The sequence below is a fragment of the Anoplophora glabripennis genome, unplaced genomic scaffold, assembly GCF_000390285.2.
Source record: "Anoplophora glabripennis isolate ALB-LARVAE unplaced genomic scaffold, Agla_2.0 scaffold452, whole genome shotgun sequence".
Classification (NCBI taxonomy): Eukaryota; Metazoa; Arthropoda; class Insecta; order Coleoptera; family Cerambycidae; genus Anoplophora; species Anoplophora glabripennis.
Genome location: NW_019416538.1, coordinates 156,635 through 177,152, shown reverse-complemented (window position 1 = coordinate 177,152; position 20,518 = coordinate 156,635). Strand labels below are relative to the sequence as shown.

General features: G+C 38.9%; 2 protein-coding genes across 3 annotated transcripts in view; both read right to left on the bottom strand.

Annotated features, from left to right (window-relative positions):
- Positions 1-28: 28 nt before the first annotated feature.
- Positions 29-4,663, bottom strand: LOC108912506 (TNF receptor-associated factor 5). 2 transcript variants are annotated; one of them, XM_018717744.1, is made up of 5 exons: positions 4,380-4,663; positions 2,894-3,086; positions 1,306-2,168; positions 400-552; positions 29-341 (listed from the first exon to the last, which is right to left on the bottom strand). In XM_018717744.1, the coding sequence occupies exons 1-5, from the start codon at positions 4,455-4,457 to the stop codon at positions 147-149; spliced, it is 1,482 nt and encodes a 493-aa protein (XP_018573260.1). In that variant the 5' UTR covers positions 4,458-4,663; the 3' UTR covers positions 29-146. The 2 variants fall into 2 exon arrangements, with proteins under 2 accessions (XP_018573260.1, XP_018573261.1); XM_018717745.1 differs by lacking the exon at positions 4,380-4,663 and adding an exon at positions 3,473-3,491.
- Positions 4,664-6,386: 1,723 nt separating this feature from the next.
- Positions 6,387-20,518, bottom strand: part of LOC108912501 (protein dachsous) — a 43,198-nt gene continuing 29,066 nt past the window's right edge. Inside the window, exons 7-11 of the mRNA XM_018717738.1 lie at positions 12,519-14,081; positions 11,403-12,117; positions 9,919-11,348; positions 9,565-9,865; positions 6,387-9,504 (exon numbers count right to left, since the gene is read on the bottom strand). Coding sequence (XP_018573254.1) covers positions 6,816-9,504; positions 9,565-9,865; positions 9,919-11,348; positions 11,403-12,117; positions 12,519-14,081 — 6,698 coding nt within the window. The 3' untranslated portion in view covers positions 6,387-6,815. The remainder of the gene's footprint in view (positions 9,505-9,564; positions 9,866-9,918; positions 11,349-11,402; positions 12,118-12,518; positions 14,082-20,518) is intronic.

The following is a 20,518-nucleotide window of genomic DNA, read 5'->3' as shown; positions in this document are numbered from 1 at the left end:
AAGTGTAGATCAAGAAAAATCGGTTCGGTGTCGGTACAAATCCTTTTTATTTAACACATCTAACATGCCATTAAAAACATTAAGTATAAATAATTATGTACAAAAATAATTTGGTATAAGATTAGACACATCATCAGGTACTAGCATTACAAACTCGTCTCTAATTTCGCGTTCTGTATTATTTTCACTTCGATAAACAGAGTATCTTCCTTCACGAAATTTCCTTTGAGTAGTGTCGAGTGAGGTATGAAGATGAACGTTGAGGAGGACTCTTGAGGTTCTTCATTTTCTTCGTCGCTCTGCTGTCTTTTTGCCGTTATGTATTTTGAGAACGGTTTGGGCTGAAAAAGATATTCGAAAAATTGAAATGTTGTAATTCTAAATAAATTTTAAACGTACCTTATCTATATTTTCTAAATCGCGTAGAATAATCGTACCCTCTATATGACAGGGCCATTTCAGCAGCATGTCATACTCGCCTTTTAATACATGGATACACAGCAGGGCGTATCTGTCTTTCCATTTTTTCATTCCGTTTAAGTACATTAATATCTAAAAATAATAAATTTTCAATAGATGACGTGATAACTTACTTTTTTTAATCAAATATTTTGTATACAACCCCTTCATCAGCCGATTGACTCTAGACATCTAGCCGCGAATGATACGCACAGTTTCGACCAATAGTTTCGTGCTACACGTGCTTGATCGCTGTTTATACAACTGGAATACGCAATATATGTATATGGATCGTACCTGACACGTCAACGGGGTGGTAAAAGGGCAAAAAATAAACCACCTACATTAATCACTGCTTCATTTGAAGTTACACTAGCTATCCAGTGACAGGGTGTGGAAATTACAAAAAGGAATTTGAAAAAAAAAACTACGTTTCTAAAGGTCAAAGGTGCCCTTCTTAAAAAAGAGTTTCACCACCCTGTATACTTCGATCACCATGTATATTTAATAGAAATGATCATTTCGCGGTTTCCACGGTTCATCTAATTGTCTATTAATATGCAAGGAATCGTTATATCCGCCTGCGACTGCAAATATTTTTCGATTATTAGAGCGTGAAAGAGAAATTCAATCTTCCATAAAAACAGCGTCAACGCGGTAGTGGATTTTTGGGTAAAAACGAATTCGTGCCCTAAAAACATCGTCACGGCAATTATTCATATTCGGTATAACGCGACATTATGAGTTATGCTGACGGATTCTGTTTAGAAATATTTAAGACATTGCAAAAAGCGTAACAAAAGATGATAGTTGATAGTGAAGGAATTTTTATATTATGCTAATTACCCTAATTTTGTAGCCATATTCGTGTGTATAGAACACAGGACTCTTGACTACGCTGTCAAAATCTTTGGCTCGCTGCATTTTCGCTTCCACTTCAGTCACCTTCCAAATCAACCTACCGTAGCTACCGGTACCTTCGCTACTCGACAGCCCTTCGAGAATCTCCATGTCCAGCTTGATTTGGTTGATTTCCTTCTTGATCTCCCCGAAGTCCCTCTCCAAAATTTCGATTTTCTCCGCCGCCTCAGATGCGATTTGACTAGCAGCTCTAAGATCGAAAACAATGTTGGTGAACTTGTTCCTCTGCTCCTCGAACGCCTTTTTGAAGTCGTCAGAGTCTCGTCTTAAGCTCTCTAGCGCCACCTGGTGGTCGTTGAAGACCGACGCGGCCGAAATGTGCTCTTGGTTGACTAGATCTTTAATACCGTTTATGTCTTGTAGGAGATTATTGGTTGATTGTCTGTTGTAGTTTTGCTCCTTGAAGATTGTGTCTTTCAAGTAACTTAACTCCATTTGGATCTTATCGAGGACCATCAGTCTGTCTTGCACGGTGATCCAGTGTATATCAGTGTCTTTTTTTGAGTTTTGGAATATGGATATGGACTGTCTTAAGCTGTATATCTGCGTTTCGATGTTTTTCTTCCAATCTATGGTTATTTTTTGTTGGTACTTCACCTTTTCGATTTCCATATTTTGCTGTACTTGATTGTTCCTCAAGTCGCCGTAGCTTTGTGGAGAGTTCTGGGTTTGGGATCTGGCTTGGTTCTGGAGGTACTTTTCTAAGTCGGCCACTTTTCTAGAGAGCTTGAACATTTCTTCGTTTATTTTCGTGGGCGGTTTTTGAGGGTGTCCATTGGTCTGCCGTTCTGTGAAAAATAGCAATGCATGTACTGGAATATTGTAGGAACAGAACAGGAGGGAAAATCAAGATACATAATATTCAAACTATTTCTAGATATACAAAATGCTTTCTCGTTTATTGTGTTTTGAAATAAACAAAGTGTAATTGATATAAATATGGTATCCGCCTTATACATAGAGATTAATAATACATGTTTGTAACAATTGCGTTGAAAGGTATCAGTTACAATTTATTTCTGAGTATTCCTTATAGAATAGATAATTAGAAACACTTGCTAAATAAATTAAGAAGATATTTTTGATAGTGTTGGTAATAAAAAAACCGCAAAAAAATAAATTAAACATAAAGAACAGGACAGAAGTAAATAATTATTCAGTTTTACAAAGTTAGAAAATTGGAAAGATTAGTAAAACTTAGAAATTATTAATTTCTACAATTTTTTCTATTAAAACTGAATAATTGGTAATTACTTATTAGGGTTCAGTCAGTAGATCGGAAAAATTAATTAATTTTAGAAGGTAGATACCTGTTTTTCTAATTTAAGTTACCGTTTTAAAAATTTATTAATCTTTCCACTCATCTGACCAAGGCTGATTAGTGTTACGAGATCGGAAACATTAGTAAATTTTTAGATAATCGAGTTCCTCAGAAAATAGAGTTTTATTTAATAATCTTTTCAATTTTCTGGCTAATATTGCAAAGCAAACCCCAACGCAAATTTTTGTTTACCTAATGATGAAGTGGTCGTTGGCATATTGGTCCTAAACCCTACTTCGTCGTTCAGAGGAGATAGCCTAGGCATCGATTTTGTTATACGGTTTATACATTCCCTTTTGTGCTTGTTGAAGTCCATTCTAGGTACATAAGCCCCACATTTGTTTGGACATGGCACCAGGACGCTGCCGCAAACAGTCGTATGACCCTGGAGTGAAAGAAAAATACTATTACAGGAATTATATTCCATTGGTTGTACGGGAGGTAGGAGTTTTTACAGAACTGTCACCCGAATGTAAGGATGTAGTCTTCGGAGGAATACAAAAGTTTCCAGTAGCGTCAGAATACTAGTTTTTATTTTAATAAATGGTCAAATGCTAGTATTATCTTTCTATATATCAGCATCCAATCAACCTGTCGCTAGGAAATAATCCAAGATGTTTTATCAATAAATATCAGCTTACAAAAAAGATTATTCTCAAATCTCAATAGGTGATTTGACTTATGTAATGTTTTAATGGAAAAAGTTACAATATCTTTAAATAAAATATAATTCTTGTTACTGCACTGCCGAAGGATCTTATTATGTCCTACCTTATTGCCCTACGGTTGTTGAATATTAACGTTTCTATTACCATGTTTCGATGAACAATAAAGTCGTGACAAAATTTACCTTATGAATAACAATACAAACACACATTATACGTGTCTATATTTAGATATGGCTGCCATCCCTTATCTTCTTAATTTTTGATAAGCGCAATGTTTGATTAAACACTGATCTCATCTACTAGCTTTTACTCGATCATAATTCGTAAATTTTCCGAGAAAAAAGCAATTTGTACGAGTAAATCGAGAATATGATTTTTTTTCCCCGGAAAAAGCGGTTTTCGGGCGAATAAATCAAAGACAGGTGGAAAATTTTTAAATCTAACTTTGTTTTTGTTTAAGACAAAGTGAATTGAACAGCAGGTATTTGTCTAAACAATAAATTGTTAATTTTGCATGCATAAATGAAGGTATTTCCAAATGCAAGAATCAAGTCTCGCGAAAATTGCAGCCTTGAATTCGATCCATTGATTTAATTGTGCTTTTTGTCGGCGTTTCAAAAGAGTTGCATTGAAATGTAAAGAGGTTTTGAGCGCATACTTTGTTATGTATGTCCCTTATACTTTGAAAACTGCGGTGGCTTTGTAAAAAGACAATTATTTTGTGCTAAAAACAATTTATTCCCATTTGAGTAAGCAAGAGGAGAGATTAATCTGATTATTTGCCACTTTCTCTAAAAACTAAATCAAAACTGAATCGTATACTTAGTACGACTGGAAGAATATAAAAATTAAATTGAATATACAATTTTCTACACCAATATGACGCTCAGAGTATAAGTTAAATTGAAACTGCCAAACAGAAAAGCAAATTCAAACTTTGCAAAGCAAACTGGGTCTTTAAATTAAGAACACGTCTACAATTGGAGGTAAATAATGCTCTAGCCACTCACCATTTCCGTTTCATTTTCGATGGTCTTGTTGCAGAAGTAACAGGTGAATTTGGACGTTCCCTTACGATTACTATCCATGTTTTTAGCGCGCCTTATCACTTAATGCCACAAAATTGTTGAGGCGTAATACATGACGTATGGAGTGTCTGTTTCACATTGTAAACACGAGATTAGATTATCGCGGAGCGGATAACCTGTACTGCGAACGGTGCTGTTGTTGCTTCGGATATTTTGACTATTGTAAATGCAAAACGAAACGGCGCGTTCATTGTCTTTCCTCTGGTTTCACTGCCGGAAGTACGCGCTGCATCGCTTAACTGTAACTGGACAGTGATTATCCACAGCGGCCGTCGCGCCGTGACAGGCATCCGTGTGTCACACCTGGGCTGGATACGGGGTGTTCTTACTGTTGGGTTTTTTAAGTAACCGCGATTAGAGTTCCTCTATTCAAATTAATTTATTTTGCTCTAGACAGAGAGAAATTGTATGAATACCAAATAATTTGGTGATTAACATCAGATAACTCAGAAAATGGTGCAATTCGCCTTTTCAAAAGGCATCTCTTCGTGTAAATGAAGCTTATGTCTATTTTTATAAACATAAACACAGTTTTTTGTATTATAATTATTATTATTTATAGAGAGGTGGTACAGTGAAGGCTGTTTTCTTTTTATTTTATCGTTAAATATTTTTATCTTTTAATTTTTTATGTCCTTTTGAAATACTTGAAATAGTGGTTACAACTTCCGTTTCTTTATTCTCAGTTTTGATGTATAATTTTTACGTAAATTCACGTTTTTCGCTTATAACATTTTTCCGTTCATTTCCACGAGAAAACAGTAGAGTATTTTTTTGCCAAAACGTTCTGGTAATAATAACGCAGTTTATAAATGTTTAATTCAAAAGTCATAAATAAACTTCTTCTGTTTATAACTTTTTATCTAATCAATATTTTTTGACGGTCTTTTGTCGAAAAAAAAGTACTTTACTGTTTTCTCGTGGAAATGAACGGAAAAAAGTTATAGGCGAAACTCTAATATGACTCGTAAATCTTTAATTTTTTAAACTGTTTATTATATAAAATAACGCTGATTTATATTGAGACCTGTGTGAACAACCTATTACAGACTCATGATGACTAAGTGAGGAGCAGGCTTCAAGTATGTAATTCTTTTAAATTTATCTCTGATATTTAAAATAATTTTTTTTAATCTATAAACGTCATTTAAAACCTCACTTTCGAAGACGACTTGTATAATTTTTTTAGGTTTTAATACAATGAGAAATCGCATGGAAAGTTTTAATCTTGAATGAACATCGCAGCATTGTTTTTTTTGACTTGTAGTTACGTGCTGATGATAACAAGGGATTTCCAATGACGACTGTCAAATGTTCAGATAACGAGCCCATTATCAAGATTTATTTATTTCAGTCTAATACAGGGTGTTCCATTTACAACGGATTCTTTCGTAGCTCTGGAATTACCAATAATGAAAAATGTTTCGAATAAAAGTTGTAGCGGATTAATTTCTTGGATATTTCGAATAGAGCCTCTCTTTATTTTTTGTTGCTAGTTTCATCTTAAAATATGGATGACATATAATAATGAAATTTTAATAAGTAAAATAGACTATGGAAATAATATTTCAAACTATAAGATATAGACCCTTATAAAGGGTGATCCTTAATGATACGCGAATATTTTAGAAAATTAATGATAGTTTGCTTTATAAAATATGGTCCAAAAATGTTCCGTTGCGAAAATACGGGGTGTTAAAATTTTAGGAAAAAGAAGGGAATTAATTAGTATCTTTAAAGTGTTTTTCATAACTTAAATTTTTAGTTGTTTTGTGCCTTTTTTGACAGCGACAATTTTATCAATTGTTTATTTTAAAAATTTCTGTCAACTGTCAAATTCACTGAGTATTTTTTTTTCTTCAAAGAGACGTTCATTTACTGATTATTTTTTAAATATACGGGATGGAAATTAATAGAAACAAGTTATTAATAAATTTATTTATTTGTACATTTTTTACAACTATCTATTCTTATGACACAATCTTCAGTACTAATAAAGAAGCACTCACGCATACACATTCAGTCAACTGAACAAGTACAATTTCCATAAATTTGGTTAACGATTCAATTTGAATAATTTAGACATATCCCTAACTAAAATAATTACAAATCGGAATAAAAAAATAGGTACAATATCTACAGGAATTTAATAATTTAAGACATATTTAACAAACACAAAATTCACGTTGTTAGTCGTCTCTATGGCTAAACATGGCAGGCAGAAGAAACTACCTAAATGAGCATTTCATTTATTTACACGAATATACACGGGTAATCGATTTAAAAGGTTCATGAATCAGTCTGTATTCGTAGCACAGCCAAACCACATTAATTTAAGTTATACGAAATTGAAACACATCATATTCTGAGTTCTGTATCCACTACGGACTTGTTCCTGTTCTGGGTGGATTGCCGCGGCATAACGTGGTGTGCGGTTGGCAACCCCGGTACTACGAGGGGCGATATGGAGGGCGATTTCGTCGCTAGCGGCGACAATGACGGCGAAAAGCTGGGCGACATGGCGGCGGAGGTGCTGAACGTGGCTCCCGAGGCGTCGTGGTTGATGGGCGACCTTGGTAACATCATCATCTGATTATGTCCCACCCCGCCGTGATGACTAGACACACCCCTAGAGTTCAAAAGAGGCATCGCTATGGACCGGGGTGCGACGCTCGTTATTAAGGGAGGCGGGATATTTTTCGTAGGAGCGACGGAGCTCTTACTCTTAACACTAGACGTACCGCTGGCGCCACTGTGCACAGATGCAGTGTCGTCTTTCAGTCTTGCTATCTCTGAGAACACATGAGCTAAGGGTTGGTACTGGGGACCCCAGTCGAGGAGATAGTCCCAGTTGTAACTACCGGCCAGTTCTTCCTCGCTGTGCACTATCGAACTCAAGGATCCGTTCATGGAGGGTTGGTGGGTTACCGCGGGAACGTCTCCGTATCCTCCGATAGCCATCACGTGGTCCATTGTAGATCCTAGAGCGGAAGCGTTCGCTCCTCCACCTTCGTCTGTAGAACTGGCCCTGTCGCTGCCGGCAACGTCGTTGAGTTTGGCGTAAATCAAATTCGTTATGTCGTTCTCGTTACCGACTTCTTCATCGAATATGTGGAGGCTGTCCAAAGGCACCGCTTGGTGGTGGTGAAGGGATTCTTTGCTGCTTCCAGCTCGGGGGTCTGTACACAATCGGGACGCGTTCTGCGCGTGGCCGCTGCTGTTATTCACAATACCGAGTCTAGCTAAGTATTCCTGCGTGTTCCTCACGGAAACGTCGGAAAGGTTGTCTTCCTCGTCGTTCTGCCTGTGAATGCCCGAGTCTCTCTGAAGCGGGCCTTCGTTTATCATTCGTATTTCTTCATCCTCTCCATCTTCACCGTCTTCGGCGGAACCTCTCCCGCTTGAGCCGGACTGCTCCGAGCCAGACAGTTCAGACGTAGTGGCAGCTCCAGAATTCGAGCTAGCTGCGTGTCCCGCGCCATACGGTGGTATCTCGTCGTATTTGGGGGGAGCAAACTGGTTATTTCCGCCGGGTAGCGGTCCCACCCCTCCTCGAATCGGTATTGTGTCGAACGCGCTTGGATCTACGTAATTATTGGATGTAGACACAGTCTCAGAACTTAAATTTGGTTTATTTACCTTTCTGTTTCTCTTGTTCCTCATGTGGAGGAAAACGAACACCGCGCCGAAGGTGATCAGCAACAGGATGAGCGCTATGAGCAGTCCCAAGGCCCAATCGGCTATGCCGCCGTTGGTGGCTGCCACGGTGGCGTTGCCTTCTCTGTTGATGGCTAGGTTGGTGCCTGGGTCGGCCAGGGGGTCGAGGATTATCTCCACGACCGTCATGTTCGTTAAGGATCCTTGCCTTCCCGAACTTGCCGTAACGACTAAGCTGACTTCGCGTCCAAGATTGGACAACTCGGAATTGTCCAGTTTCTTTTTTATCACTATATCCCCAGTTGTTCTGTTTATCTTAAAATAGGAGTGCTGGGTCGTTAACTGATAGACCACTCTGCCATCTGGGCCTTTGTCTCTGTCGGTTGCTACAACGTGACCGACGACGTAACCTACAGGCAAAGCTGCTGATGTCGCTAGAGTCAGTTTGTAAGTTCGTTCCGTGAACTGTGGATGAAACTCGTCTTTGCCTTCGATTTCTATCCTTACTTTGACCGTCGATGATTTTCCTCCTACATCCGTAGCTTTCACGATGAAATTGTACCTGTTCCTTTGCTCGTAATCGAAGACCGTTGAGGTAATGACAACTCCAGTGGAGGAATCTATGTGGAACAACTTGTAAGAATTGTCTAATAGTGCATAGTTTGAACTAACTATCGAGTAGTTGAGGGAACCAAAGGAGCCTTTGTCGAGATCAGTGGCGTGTGCCGTGAATATAGCCGTACCGACGGGTTCGTTTTCTCCCACAAACTCCAGATATTCCGACACGGGGAATTTCGGTTCGTTGTCGTTTTCGTCCTGTAGAATGACTAGAAAGGTATTGAGTGTGCACAGTGAGGGTAAACCTTTGTCGCACGCTCTTATAACGAAGTTATATTCCGTGTTTCCTTGGTCGTAGTCCAACGTCCTGTTCACGTATAAAACTCCAGAGTACATGTCCATTCGGAAGTATCCTTCGTCGTTTCCGGAAGTGATGTCGTAAACGATTTCCGCGTTAGATGTTCCCACTAAATCAGCGTCAGTCGCGACGATCTTCTCAATGGTGGACCCAATGGGCAATCCTTCGCTGATGGTTCTTTCATAGTCTGCTTGTTGGAAGACAGGAGCATTGTCATTTGAGTCGTCCACGAAGATAAGGACCTGGGTCACGGCTAAGTTGGTTGGGTCTGTAGACACTTTTAGGCTGTAGTTGTCTTGAATCTCCCTATCCAGGTTCTTGATCAGAATTAAAGCACCTGACGGATTTGAAATCTCAAAGATTCCTTCTTCGTTTCCGTCCGTTATCTTGAACAACGTGACTTGATTCTGGTTCGCCGGTTTCGCCAAATGGATCACGGTGGTGCCCAAAGTTGTATTTTCCGCGATGTTTATCCTGAAACAAATAATTTAATTATACTCAATTTCGTACGTATATCGTGGACATTAAACCTACCTGTAATCTTTTTTGTTCATTGAAGCTACTCCCGATCCGGATCCACTGCCAACTTTGACTCTAACAGGCACCAAAGTACTCAACGGTGGAGATCCCTGGTCCATCGCTTTGACAGTCAACAGTACGTCTTCAGTAAGGGTTGATACGTTGGTTAAGTTCGCCTTCAGTATGCCGTCTACAGGTCCAACGGAGAAGCCTGATATGGGATTTAGAAGCGAGTAAATTATTTTCGCGTTATCATCAGTATCCGCGTCTGTTGCGTTTAACACCAAAATTTCTGCAAGGGTTGGGGATTGTCCGTCTGAAACAATAAACATAAGCATTTCATGTGACATTAAATTCAAAGGATGTTACCTGGTAGGCTTGTTAAGTACGAAGTTTGAAGAAAGGTGGGAGCGTTGTCGTTGACGTCTGTAACCTTTATTGTTAACGTGGTCTGGGCGATATGCGCTGTATCAGACGCGATGATCCTCAGCTTAGCTTCCTGCCAAGACTCGAAATCGAGGCTCCTTTTCAGAATAACCTTCCCGCTGAACCTATCAATACTGAAATATTTCAAATACTCCTTATCGTTTTCCTTGGCAAAACTGTAAGTTAGTGTGGGGTGGGTATCGACGTCGTTAGCAGTAACGGTTGTCAGAGCGGTTCCAACGGCGGTATCTTCCTTAACGGTTATGATACTGTGTGGGGGAAAAGTAGGTTGATTGTCGTTTACGTCCACGACATTTATCCGGATTCTCGCTGTACCCGTCATCTGTGGTACTCCTTCATCTGTCGCTATAACGGTCAGTCTGTACGTATCTCGAATTTCTCTGTCGAGTACTATGTTGGTTTTGAGCGTACCGCTGAAGGCAGGCTCTATCTTGAACGCGTTGTCGTGGTTGCCATCGACGATGTGGTAGAGGATTCTGGAGTTAGGGCCTTCGTCGGCGTCGAACGCCACAACTTGCAACACGAAAGCTCCTTTCTTGTTGCCTTCCCAAACGCTGACAGAGTATTGCTGTTGAGTGAATTTTGGAGAGTTGTCGTTCTGATCCGTGAGATTTATAACCACGTTGCAGTAGCCGTGCAAGTTGGGCGTACCGTCGGTCCTCGCTTCGACCACCAGCCGCAGCTCTTTGTGAAGTTCGTAGTCCAAGTTTTTTGGATCTCTCACTTGGATTATGCCACTTTCCGAGTTGATAACGAAAATGTTCTCCTCGTTGCCGGTGCCGAAGGAGTATAATATTCTTTGGCGACGCCCGTCAGTCCTCACGGCGGCTACTTGTATGATATCTTGGAACTGCTCGGCATTTTCTGGTATGTTGACGATGTAGGTGCTGTTTTGAAACCTCAATTGGGGAAAGCCTTCAGGTATATCGCCCACCACGATTTCGACCAAGCCTGTGGAACTCCTTGGGGGGTTGCCTTTGTCCGTAGCTAGGATGTTGAGGTACATAACTTTACCAATGTTACTGGCAAGGGACTGTGTGGCGATTAGGATTCCAGTGTTTGGATTTATCCTAAATTTTCCATAAGAGCCATCGTTGGCTAAACTATAGACTATATCAGCATTCGTGCCTTCATCCGCATCTTTGGCGGACACCTTTAAGATGGTCTGACCAGGTTGAATGTAAGCCGCAACTTTTTCTCTGAACGGGTACTGAGTGAAGATCGGTTTGTTGTCGTTTACGTCCAAAATTCTCACAGTCACTGGCACTTTTTGAGATCTAGCATTATATTTTCCTCCATCAGTAGCGACGACGAGGAAGTTGTACTCTGTTTGGCGCTCTCTATCGAATAATCTGGAAAAAAATTACCATTAAATATTTTTTTCACTGATTACAAGATATACTTACCCTGCTGTGGTAACCACACCAGTTTTATTGTCAATGCGAAATAACCACTGGCTTTCATTGGCTAAGGAATAAATAATCCTCGCATTCACTCCGATGTCTTCATCAGAAGCATGGACTTTTAAAACCGACGTGTCCACTGGCACATCCTCAAGAATACTAGTGGAGTATTTGGACAAGTCAAACTTTGGATCGTTGTCATTCTGATCTTCTACGGAAATAGTCAAATTGCAGGTACTCTGAAGCGGTGGGGTACCTTGGTCTTGCGCTGTTATTGTTAGATGATACCGCGCGTGATTCTCCCTGTCTAAAGGTCTCGCGGATAAGTCACCTGTCTTGATGTCGATGCTGAACTTATTCCCGACATTGCCGTTAGTAATACTGTAGGAAATTTCTCCATTGAAACCAATGTCCAAGTCGTTAGCCACCATGGTGTGTATGACTGCGGTCTCGCTGTTTTCAGGCAAGGAAAGTCTGTAGCAAGACCCTTGTTGGAACCTTGGGGCGTGGTCGTTTACATCCAAGACTTTTATGACCAAAATACTGACGTCAAATAACGTTATGCTCATAGAGAAGTCACTGACGTAGATGGGGATTATGTAAGTGTCTATTGCTTCTCGATCCAATGGTTTCTTGGTCAGTACCTTCCCGCTTGGAGAGCGTATTTCAAAAGTGTCGTCGGCTATGCCAGGAGGTATGATGAATGTTATATTGTCGTCTGAAAATAAATGAACCATTACAATGATAAGGTACAAGAATGATATGATATTACTCTGTAATCTTAGAGTAGTAAATATGTTATTTTTATTTACACACAGCATTAATCGTCCATCTATATTAAATGAATAGAGGTTGTTCCATTAGGCACGCGAGTGGTTAATTGAAAGATTAATTAGATCCCAGATCGTACATACACGATATGGGGAGATAAAACAAGCAGCTTCTACCTAACAGTAACTCAACGTAGATAGATGATGCTGGCCTGATCGTATCTAAATTACGAATTACGCCGCACAATGAAACGAAACAAGTAACGGAATACCGGAGAAATACAAAAATATCCTTACTCTCAAAGGTCAATACTATATATCTGTTATAAATGTGATATTATCTACTTACTTTCTTCGACCAGTCCCGATTTTGCGGTGACTTTTGTAACGACAGATCCTATGAAAGCGTCTTCAGAAACAGAGGCTGAATATTCAGATTCTAGAAATTTTGGCGGGCCATTTACATTTCCTTGGACGACCAACTTCAGTTCCATACTGGCCTTTCTCGTAGGCGTGCCGTGATCGTTCGCGGTGACATTAAGGACAAAAGACTTCTGGTTGTACAGTAAAGGCTTCGCTAAAGTGAGGATACCAGTGTCGTAACCTAAAGAGAATATCCCAGCGTCGTTACCACTTGAAATTACATAAGTGACCCGTCCATTATCACCACTGTCTATGTCTACAGCCACCAAGTGTACTATTGTCATTCCGATAGTAGCAGACTCTGTTAACAACGCTGTGGAAGTGGTAGGTACCACGAACCTGGGCGAATTATCGTTGTAATCTGTGACTAAGATCCTTGCAGTGACTGAGGTGCTGAGCCGTTCAGAAACGTTCAGCGACTGATCTGTTGCTTTAACGACGATGTTATATTCTTGGGTTGTCTCAAAATCTAAACCCCCAGCTAGTATTAGAGTACCGGTGAGGGAATCCACAGTGAAGGTGTTCGCGTTTGGGTACTGCTTCACCAAATGGTACCTCAGATCACCGTTGCTTCCACTGTCCGCGTCAAAGGCTGTGAAATTATACACAGCTGTGCCTATATCCGTGTTTTCGTCTATTGGGATCATCACAGGGTCTTGAGTCCATTTGGGAGGGTTGTCGTTTGCGTCGTCTATGTCGATCCTCACGGTTATAGCGCTACTTTGAGGATTATTCATTGTGCTGGTGTCTAGTGCTCTCACTTCTAATCTATACTCAGCTTGAGTTTCTCTGTCTAATTCCCTTGCGACTACTAGGGACCCCGTACTGCGGTCGATATCGAAGGCGTCTCTAATGTTATCAGAGACAAGGGAAGTTAGAGTGTAAGTTATGTGAGCACTGCTGCTCCCAGCTATAGTATTTTCTTGGTCGTTATCAGCGCTGGCTACAGAACCAACAACGTGACCAATCTTGACATCCTCCCGAACCCTAAACACTAAACTCGAACTGGTGAACGTTGGCCTGTTATCGTTGAGGTCCAAAACTTCCACTCGCAACATCCTCACGGTTTGCTTTGGAGGATTCCCCGCGTCTGTGGCAGCAACTGCGAGTCTGTAAATAGTTTTCTCCTCGTGGTCGAGTACCATTCGAGTCCTGATCACCCCAGTCGTGGCATCTATGGCGAAGACACCGTGACCATCGGAATCGCGACTCTTCAGTATCGAGTAAGTTATAGAAGCGTTGTACCCGCTGTCGGCGTCGATGGCTCTAACACGGACCACTTCTGTACCTGGCGATTGCTCTTCCCTTACGCTGACGACGTCTTCTTGGGGGTCTACTATTTCAGGGGCGTTATCGTTCACGTCCAACACTGTAATCTTCACTGCCACTCTGGAGCTGCGAGATGGAGTGCCTTGGTCTCTGGCTTCGGCCACCAGATCGTGGGTTTCTTTCCTTTCTCGATCTAGTGGTTCCTTGGTGGTGATGTCCCCTGAAAGAGAAAGGAAAAAAAATATTAACAAGCGGACATACTTAAATGTTATTAAGGATTTACGATATAGTGAAGATCAATATATGTCTTCGTCAAAATCAAGCCCTCAAGATAGAATTGGTATTCGCCGAAGGTGTCGAGACCGATCATGTGTTATTGACATCGAGATATTTGCGGTTGATCTCGACTTATATTACAACAGGCCTTGAAACGAAAAGTGATATTTATTTGAGCTCGCGATAACCATATTAATAAACAACTGCCCCCAATTCGGTTTATTTTTTACTTTATTCCGTCGCCCTGATCCTTAATTAAATACAATCGATAAAAAGAAAGTTACAAACTCTTGTTTTCAAGCAAAGAGGATATAAACAAATGATATGCAGTTTTTCAGAGTAATTTTTATTCAGCTTAACTATTGGTAACTGTTATTTCTGTGTTTATTTTTATTTAATCCCATTCTATTTCTTTAAATCGTTTTTGACCGTACTATTCGAATCATTGTCCTTTTTTTTTTACTTAACTGCAAAACTGTAGGAGTTTCAACATTCCTATACAATTTGCGGAAGTAAAATCCTATAAGTAAAATCGCTTCGGTACGATTTACGCTACATGTAACTATTTCCACAGGAGTTTCTTGTGCGAATGCGATTAGAAGCAACCGGAGAAATCGGTTTCCGTATTGAACCCAACGCACTCTAGATGAGATATGCGGTGGATGTCACTTATTATTCATAATGTAGTAGGAGATAGTAAGGATAGTAAATCTATAGTGACCGGGCATCAGGTAACTGAATGGTGGCTGCGTGTCATAAGGCGCTGTTGCCGGATCTAAGTCGTTGAAAGAGATCTGGGGATATAAAAGAACATTTCTATTAGCTTTGTTCCTAGAGCAATCCAACATTGGAAGCGTCCACATTTCAATGTAATGCTTATATAACGCTCTAAATTCATTGTTGGAGACTATTTCTAATGTACTAGGAACAAAGCTATTGATAAAGGAAATGTTCGAAATAGGTCAAATTATTGACTGTTATGCCTTGGAAAAAACAGTACAAACTCTAGTATTTACTACAAAAAGCTAGGCTGCTTTATAATAAATTTTATCTTTTATGGAATAAGTGTACATTACATGAAAGTTATATAATGAGAATATTCGCGATAAGAAATAAGATGTCACCAATATAACTATTTACGTATATCAGTGGATTACTTTTATCGTGATGGAATTTTACTCTAAAAACTAAAAGCCTTAAAATGTAAGGTGTAAAAAGTTGCCACAAACCTAAAGAAAACTGTCGAGTTATAGCACTATTAGGTCTAAAATTAGTAAGAACGAAGCATTTCCAGTTTTGTTATTAGTATTACAGAACCACCGCTAGATGTCACCATTTGCATCTCGCCGATACTAGTTCATCTCACCCTAAACTGTAAACTGAGGGTTGATAAGTCAGAAATAGTTTTATTCTGTATCTTAGCGTTGTCAGATTTGGGGACAACCCGCACTATGTGGCACCGCGGCAGACGGCAGTCGATGCGAGTCGGTTTCGGCGGCCGGGAATGCGGCCCGACCGCTTCTTCAGCCTTGCAGCCCCCTCGACATCCCGGCGGATTCCGCGAACATACTTCACGCGTACGCAACCCGTGCAGCTACAACTAGATCATGCCGTGGAGTAAACGATCATGCTCTACCCACCGTCATCTAATATCTGCTAATTGTTATATTGTCTAACGATCCGGCAAATGCGCCGATAGATGGGTACGCTGGTTCGGTCGATAGCTCCTCTAGCCTCGCCAGCTGCCAAATGGAAGTGATATAGTTCGTTCCAGAGGAATATTATACTCTTCTTCGAATCGATCGTAACCGAAATTTTACTGAGTTTATTGCAGCATAGTTCTTTGTAGTCGATCTATAATCAAAATTATAGTCGGTGAATAATATTTATTTATGTATTTACTTAGAAATGCAACAATTTCAGAGGTAAATTATTAATTGAACACCAACCCATATAAGTTGACAAGATTATCTTGTAATCTAACTTCCAAGAACAGTTAAGGTCGAGGTATTCAGTTAAATCATATCATTAATAAACATAACAAACAGCAGTGGTCCCAAGATTGACCCTTGTGGAACCCCTGAAGATTGATGGAATTTACATACTGTACAAACTGGTATTTATTACTAGAATAAGATTTAAACAAAGATAACAGAACAGGGAGAATCATATGATTCCAGTTTAAATCGGTATATACAGGGTGGTCCGAATTTTATGCAGGAAACTTCGAGGACAGATAGATCTCTTTAAAATAATAGGAGTTTGCCTTATAAACATAGGTCTGGAACGGCCTCGTTTTAGAGATACAGGGTGTTGAAGTTGTTAAGAAAAATATATTTTTTGTTTATATCTCAGGAATGTATTAACCGATCTCAATAAAATTTGGTACAAATAATGTACAATAGTAGGCCTTGCATTCCCTAAAATATGAGCTCTAAAGGTTTAACCAGTGGTGTACAACTGGACAGGGGTCACCCCCTTTTTATAAAAAAAACCTACGCCACTGTATTTTTTACAAGTTATTGTAACGGATTTATATTCTAATGCACTACATAAGTAAAAAATGTGACCTGAATTTCTTCCCTAAGGTTCACCATTTTCAAGTTATTCATACAAATACCCCTGCCCTTGTGGCAGACACTTCAGATCATAATATTACAAAAATATTTATGTTTATGCTTAAAAGTAAGTGCAATTTGTAAGCACATCAACAAAATTCTTTACACTCATCGCTTTCATCTTTTTGGATTAAAACAATATTTGGAAAATCACGACAAAGGAATGAAAGGCACAGAAATTAAATTTTAAAAGTATTTGACGACGATCCTCGGCTAAGTACACGAAGAACGTTTCGGCAACTTGGGGTGAGTAAATTGAAAATTTGAAAAGTTCTACATGCCAATGTCAACCATAATGGTGCCGAGGGTCCAGTGTCTTGGCCAGCCAGATCGCCAGATCTAAACTCCCTGGACTTCTATGTTTGGGGTGACCTACTTGAAAAGTTTACTCTACTCCGATAGATACTAGACCACAACTAATGCAGCGAATAGAAGACAGGTGTAATGAATTAAAAGAAAACCACCACATGATATTAGCTTCAATTAGTTCCATTAATAGAAAATGTCAGAAATGTATCGATGTGGGTGGTTCGAATTTTAAACAATTGCTGTAAATACTTAACGTTAATTTTGTTTCTTGTTTAGTTGTTGTTGCTTGGTAAAATACATGTATTTTTATTATTATTTTGATTTAAATTGTTCTTATTTGTAAAGATAATGCCTCCAGGGAAAACTAAAACACACCAGGAACACTACCTCACAAGTGATGTGGAAAGAATTTTGTTGATGTGCTTACAAATTGCACTTACTTTTAAGCATAAACATAAATATTTTTGTAATATTATGGTTAGAAGTGTCTGCCACAAGGGGATTGTATTGGTATGAATAACTTGAGAACGGTGAACTTTAGGGAAAAAATTCAAGTTACCTTTTTTACGTATTTTGTGCATTAGAATATAAATTCGGTACAACAGCTTGTAAAAAATACAGTGGCGTAGTTTTTTTTTTATAAAAAAGGGTGACCCTTTCCAGTTGTACACCACTGGTTGGACCTTTAGAACTCATATTTTAGGGAATACAAGGCCTACTGTCATACATTATCTGTACTAAATTATACTGAAATCGGTTGATGGATTCCGGAGATATGAACAAAAAATCAATTTTTTTTTAACAACTTCAACACCCTGTATCTCTAAAACGAATCCGTTCCGGACCTATGTTTATCAGGCAAACACCTACTATTTTAAAGGGATCTATCTACCCTCGAAGTTTCTTGCATAAAATTCGGACCACCCTGTATAACATCAACCTGATTGTCATGAAAATTTACACAGGGTGTTAACGATAAGTTTTGCCCAACTTTAATGGCGTATTCTACCGATGAAGATAATCAAATTTTGCCCTATACAAATTTCCCTACGGATATACAGGGTGTTAAAAGTTTCAAATATTTATATTATTTTTCTTGTAACTTCACTTACATAAAAGAGTGAGTGATGAAATTTGGGAGATGACATTTTTTTAGTAGGGACTATTTTTCATGGATAACTTATTCCAAAATATACTCCAGTGGCGTAGTTATTGGGAAAGTAGGTGACATTTAAAAAAAAAAAAAATCGTACGCCATTGGTTTTTTTAAATAATTTTAAATATTTTTAAAATGTCCAATCAATTTGTGGCAATAAAATATTTTTGTAAAGTATTCGTAAAATTTACTGGTGTTTCCTGTGTGACTATGGGATAATTATTGTTTAACAGAAAATAGTTTGAGGAACATAGAAAATAGTAGTTTCTAGCAAAGGTAGAGAAAAAACCTAAGACCGTTACAGATGCTTCATCAATTTTCTACGATAATGAACGGTTTCAGCCTCTCGGCAATTGTTAACTTCCTTGTTCTCCAACTGGTCTAATACTGGACTGGGATTAGATTAGCAAGTATTCAAGTAATTCAGACTTTTATCTCGAACGGATTTCCAGCGCAATCAGATCGAGTCGCAGGGTAGGAACGATCTATCATCACGAACCCGATGACATCTTCTAAGCTCGCCGTTTCAGGGTCCGGTAGTTCCTACCAAAGATAACGTGATTAATTATTATCATTCACCGCAGCGGCATAGAAAAAACCCCGCCTCCGAGACTCGTTGAGGAAAAAATTCATTATGTGATAAAAACGAACATTATCCCTAATTTCCATAATTCATAAACATGCCCGTACAAAGCAAATTATAAAAAGATGATTGGGTGTAATTTTGATAAACGTCTGGGGATATCGGAATACATTAAGTGTGACAGAATAATTGAATAAAATTAAGTGAGCGGACACGTCCGTGATTTTTGGGAAATGCGAGAGAGGAATATCGAGGTTTTGTGCGTGCTATACTCGCAGAAGGCTTCACGGCACTGGCTCTCTACTCTGCTTATATGCAACATGTTGCAAATAATGAGTTAAATTATGCCACGAGATAATGTCGCTCTCGTAGCTATTAATTATACGATCGTAAACCATAAGGTACAATGAGCCTTTCTTTAGTTTTATCCTCCGCTATGAAGGCGTTGTATTATGTGAAGCGGAATTTGCTGGAGCCAATTGAAGCGAACCATGGGATCTAATAGGCTGTGTCAAATAGTTCGTTAGTCGATTGTTTTTACTGAATGCAATTATCTGCGTAACCACTTCTCCCTACTGTTGTGCAAAGTATTGGTTGGTGAAATACCTGATGTAGACAAATCTTTGATGAAAAAAGTAGTTGGTGAAAATTACGCTAAATGTAAGCCTTCTGCTTCCGCTGTATCACAAATATATTATATTCCATAAAACCTACATATATTCACCACCAAAAACGGCGGTGACAACACTTTAACAGTAGAGCGGTGTTTCGCATTGTATTAGCTATGTCCTGTCGAAATTTGGTTAGTGCAACTCTGTAGGTTTCGAAAATCAGCCACGAAAATTGAATAAATCCAAATATTTCGAATTTTCACCACCAAGAACAGCGGACATATGCTTTTTGACCTCAAAGCCTAAACTTTTCTGTACAAAAAAATTTCAGAGTAAAAAAGTTCGCTTATTCCATCTTTTTATGTCTAATTTTCCTGGACTAATTAGACAGACTGTCAAATATATTATTTTCAAGCGAATTTCACTTATTTAACGGCAGGACTATGAATTTTATCGTCATTTTCTTTGGACTCGCTGTCATTCCTCCACGGCTCGCCGAAAATCAAGCGGCCCATTGACTTTTGACAATATTTCTTATGCACTTAACATACTTCCACAAATAAAATATTTTTATATGAGAAAGTACTCGGGTTGCCGGTTAAGACAGTATTTTTTTTTGACGCTACCAACCTAATTTGTTTAACAATAGGCCGTCAACTTTGACAGTCTGTAACTCCGTTGTTTTTCATCGAATCTTGACCATTTTTTTTTTAACTTAAAGCTCTTCTCATAAGCTTTCCGAATATGTAATAATATATAACTTTATCACGCTCGTGCGTCGTATATTTTATTTTGCAAGTAAGGCTAAAAAATTCCAGGTTGCAAATTTGAAATTAAAAAGAAAATGATAGATTTCAACGTATTATTATGAAATCTACTATGAAAAAAATCAGTGCGATTGTGGAAGATGCTCGGGATCGTCCAGATTAATAATTAGTTAATTTGTTTATGAGGCCATAACTTGTAAACTATTCAACTTACCGATTCCAGATTTCGTGTGAGTTATTAGACAGTGATAAGGAATGAGACGATGCGATGCTAAAACGTTCTGGTAATAATAACGCAGTTTATAAATGTTTAATTCAAAAGTCATAAATAAACTTC

What these genes read in the sequence shown, in the direction of transcription:
- LOC108912506 (XM_018717744.1), bottom strand. Translation starts at nt 4,457, where the DNA reads ATGGATAGTAATCGTAAGGGAACGTCCAAATTCACCTGTTACTTCTGC. An exon ending in TCGAAAATGAAACGGAAATG is followed by an intron (nt 3,087 to 4,379) that starts GTGAGTGGCTAG and finishes CTTTCACTCCAG; the next exon opens with GGTCATACGACTGTTTGCGG. An exon ending in AACGACCACTTCATCATTAG is followed by an intron (nt 2,169 to 2,893) that starts GTAAACAAAAAT and finishes TATTTTTCACAG; the next exon opens with AACGGCAGACCAATGGACAC.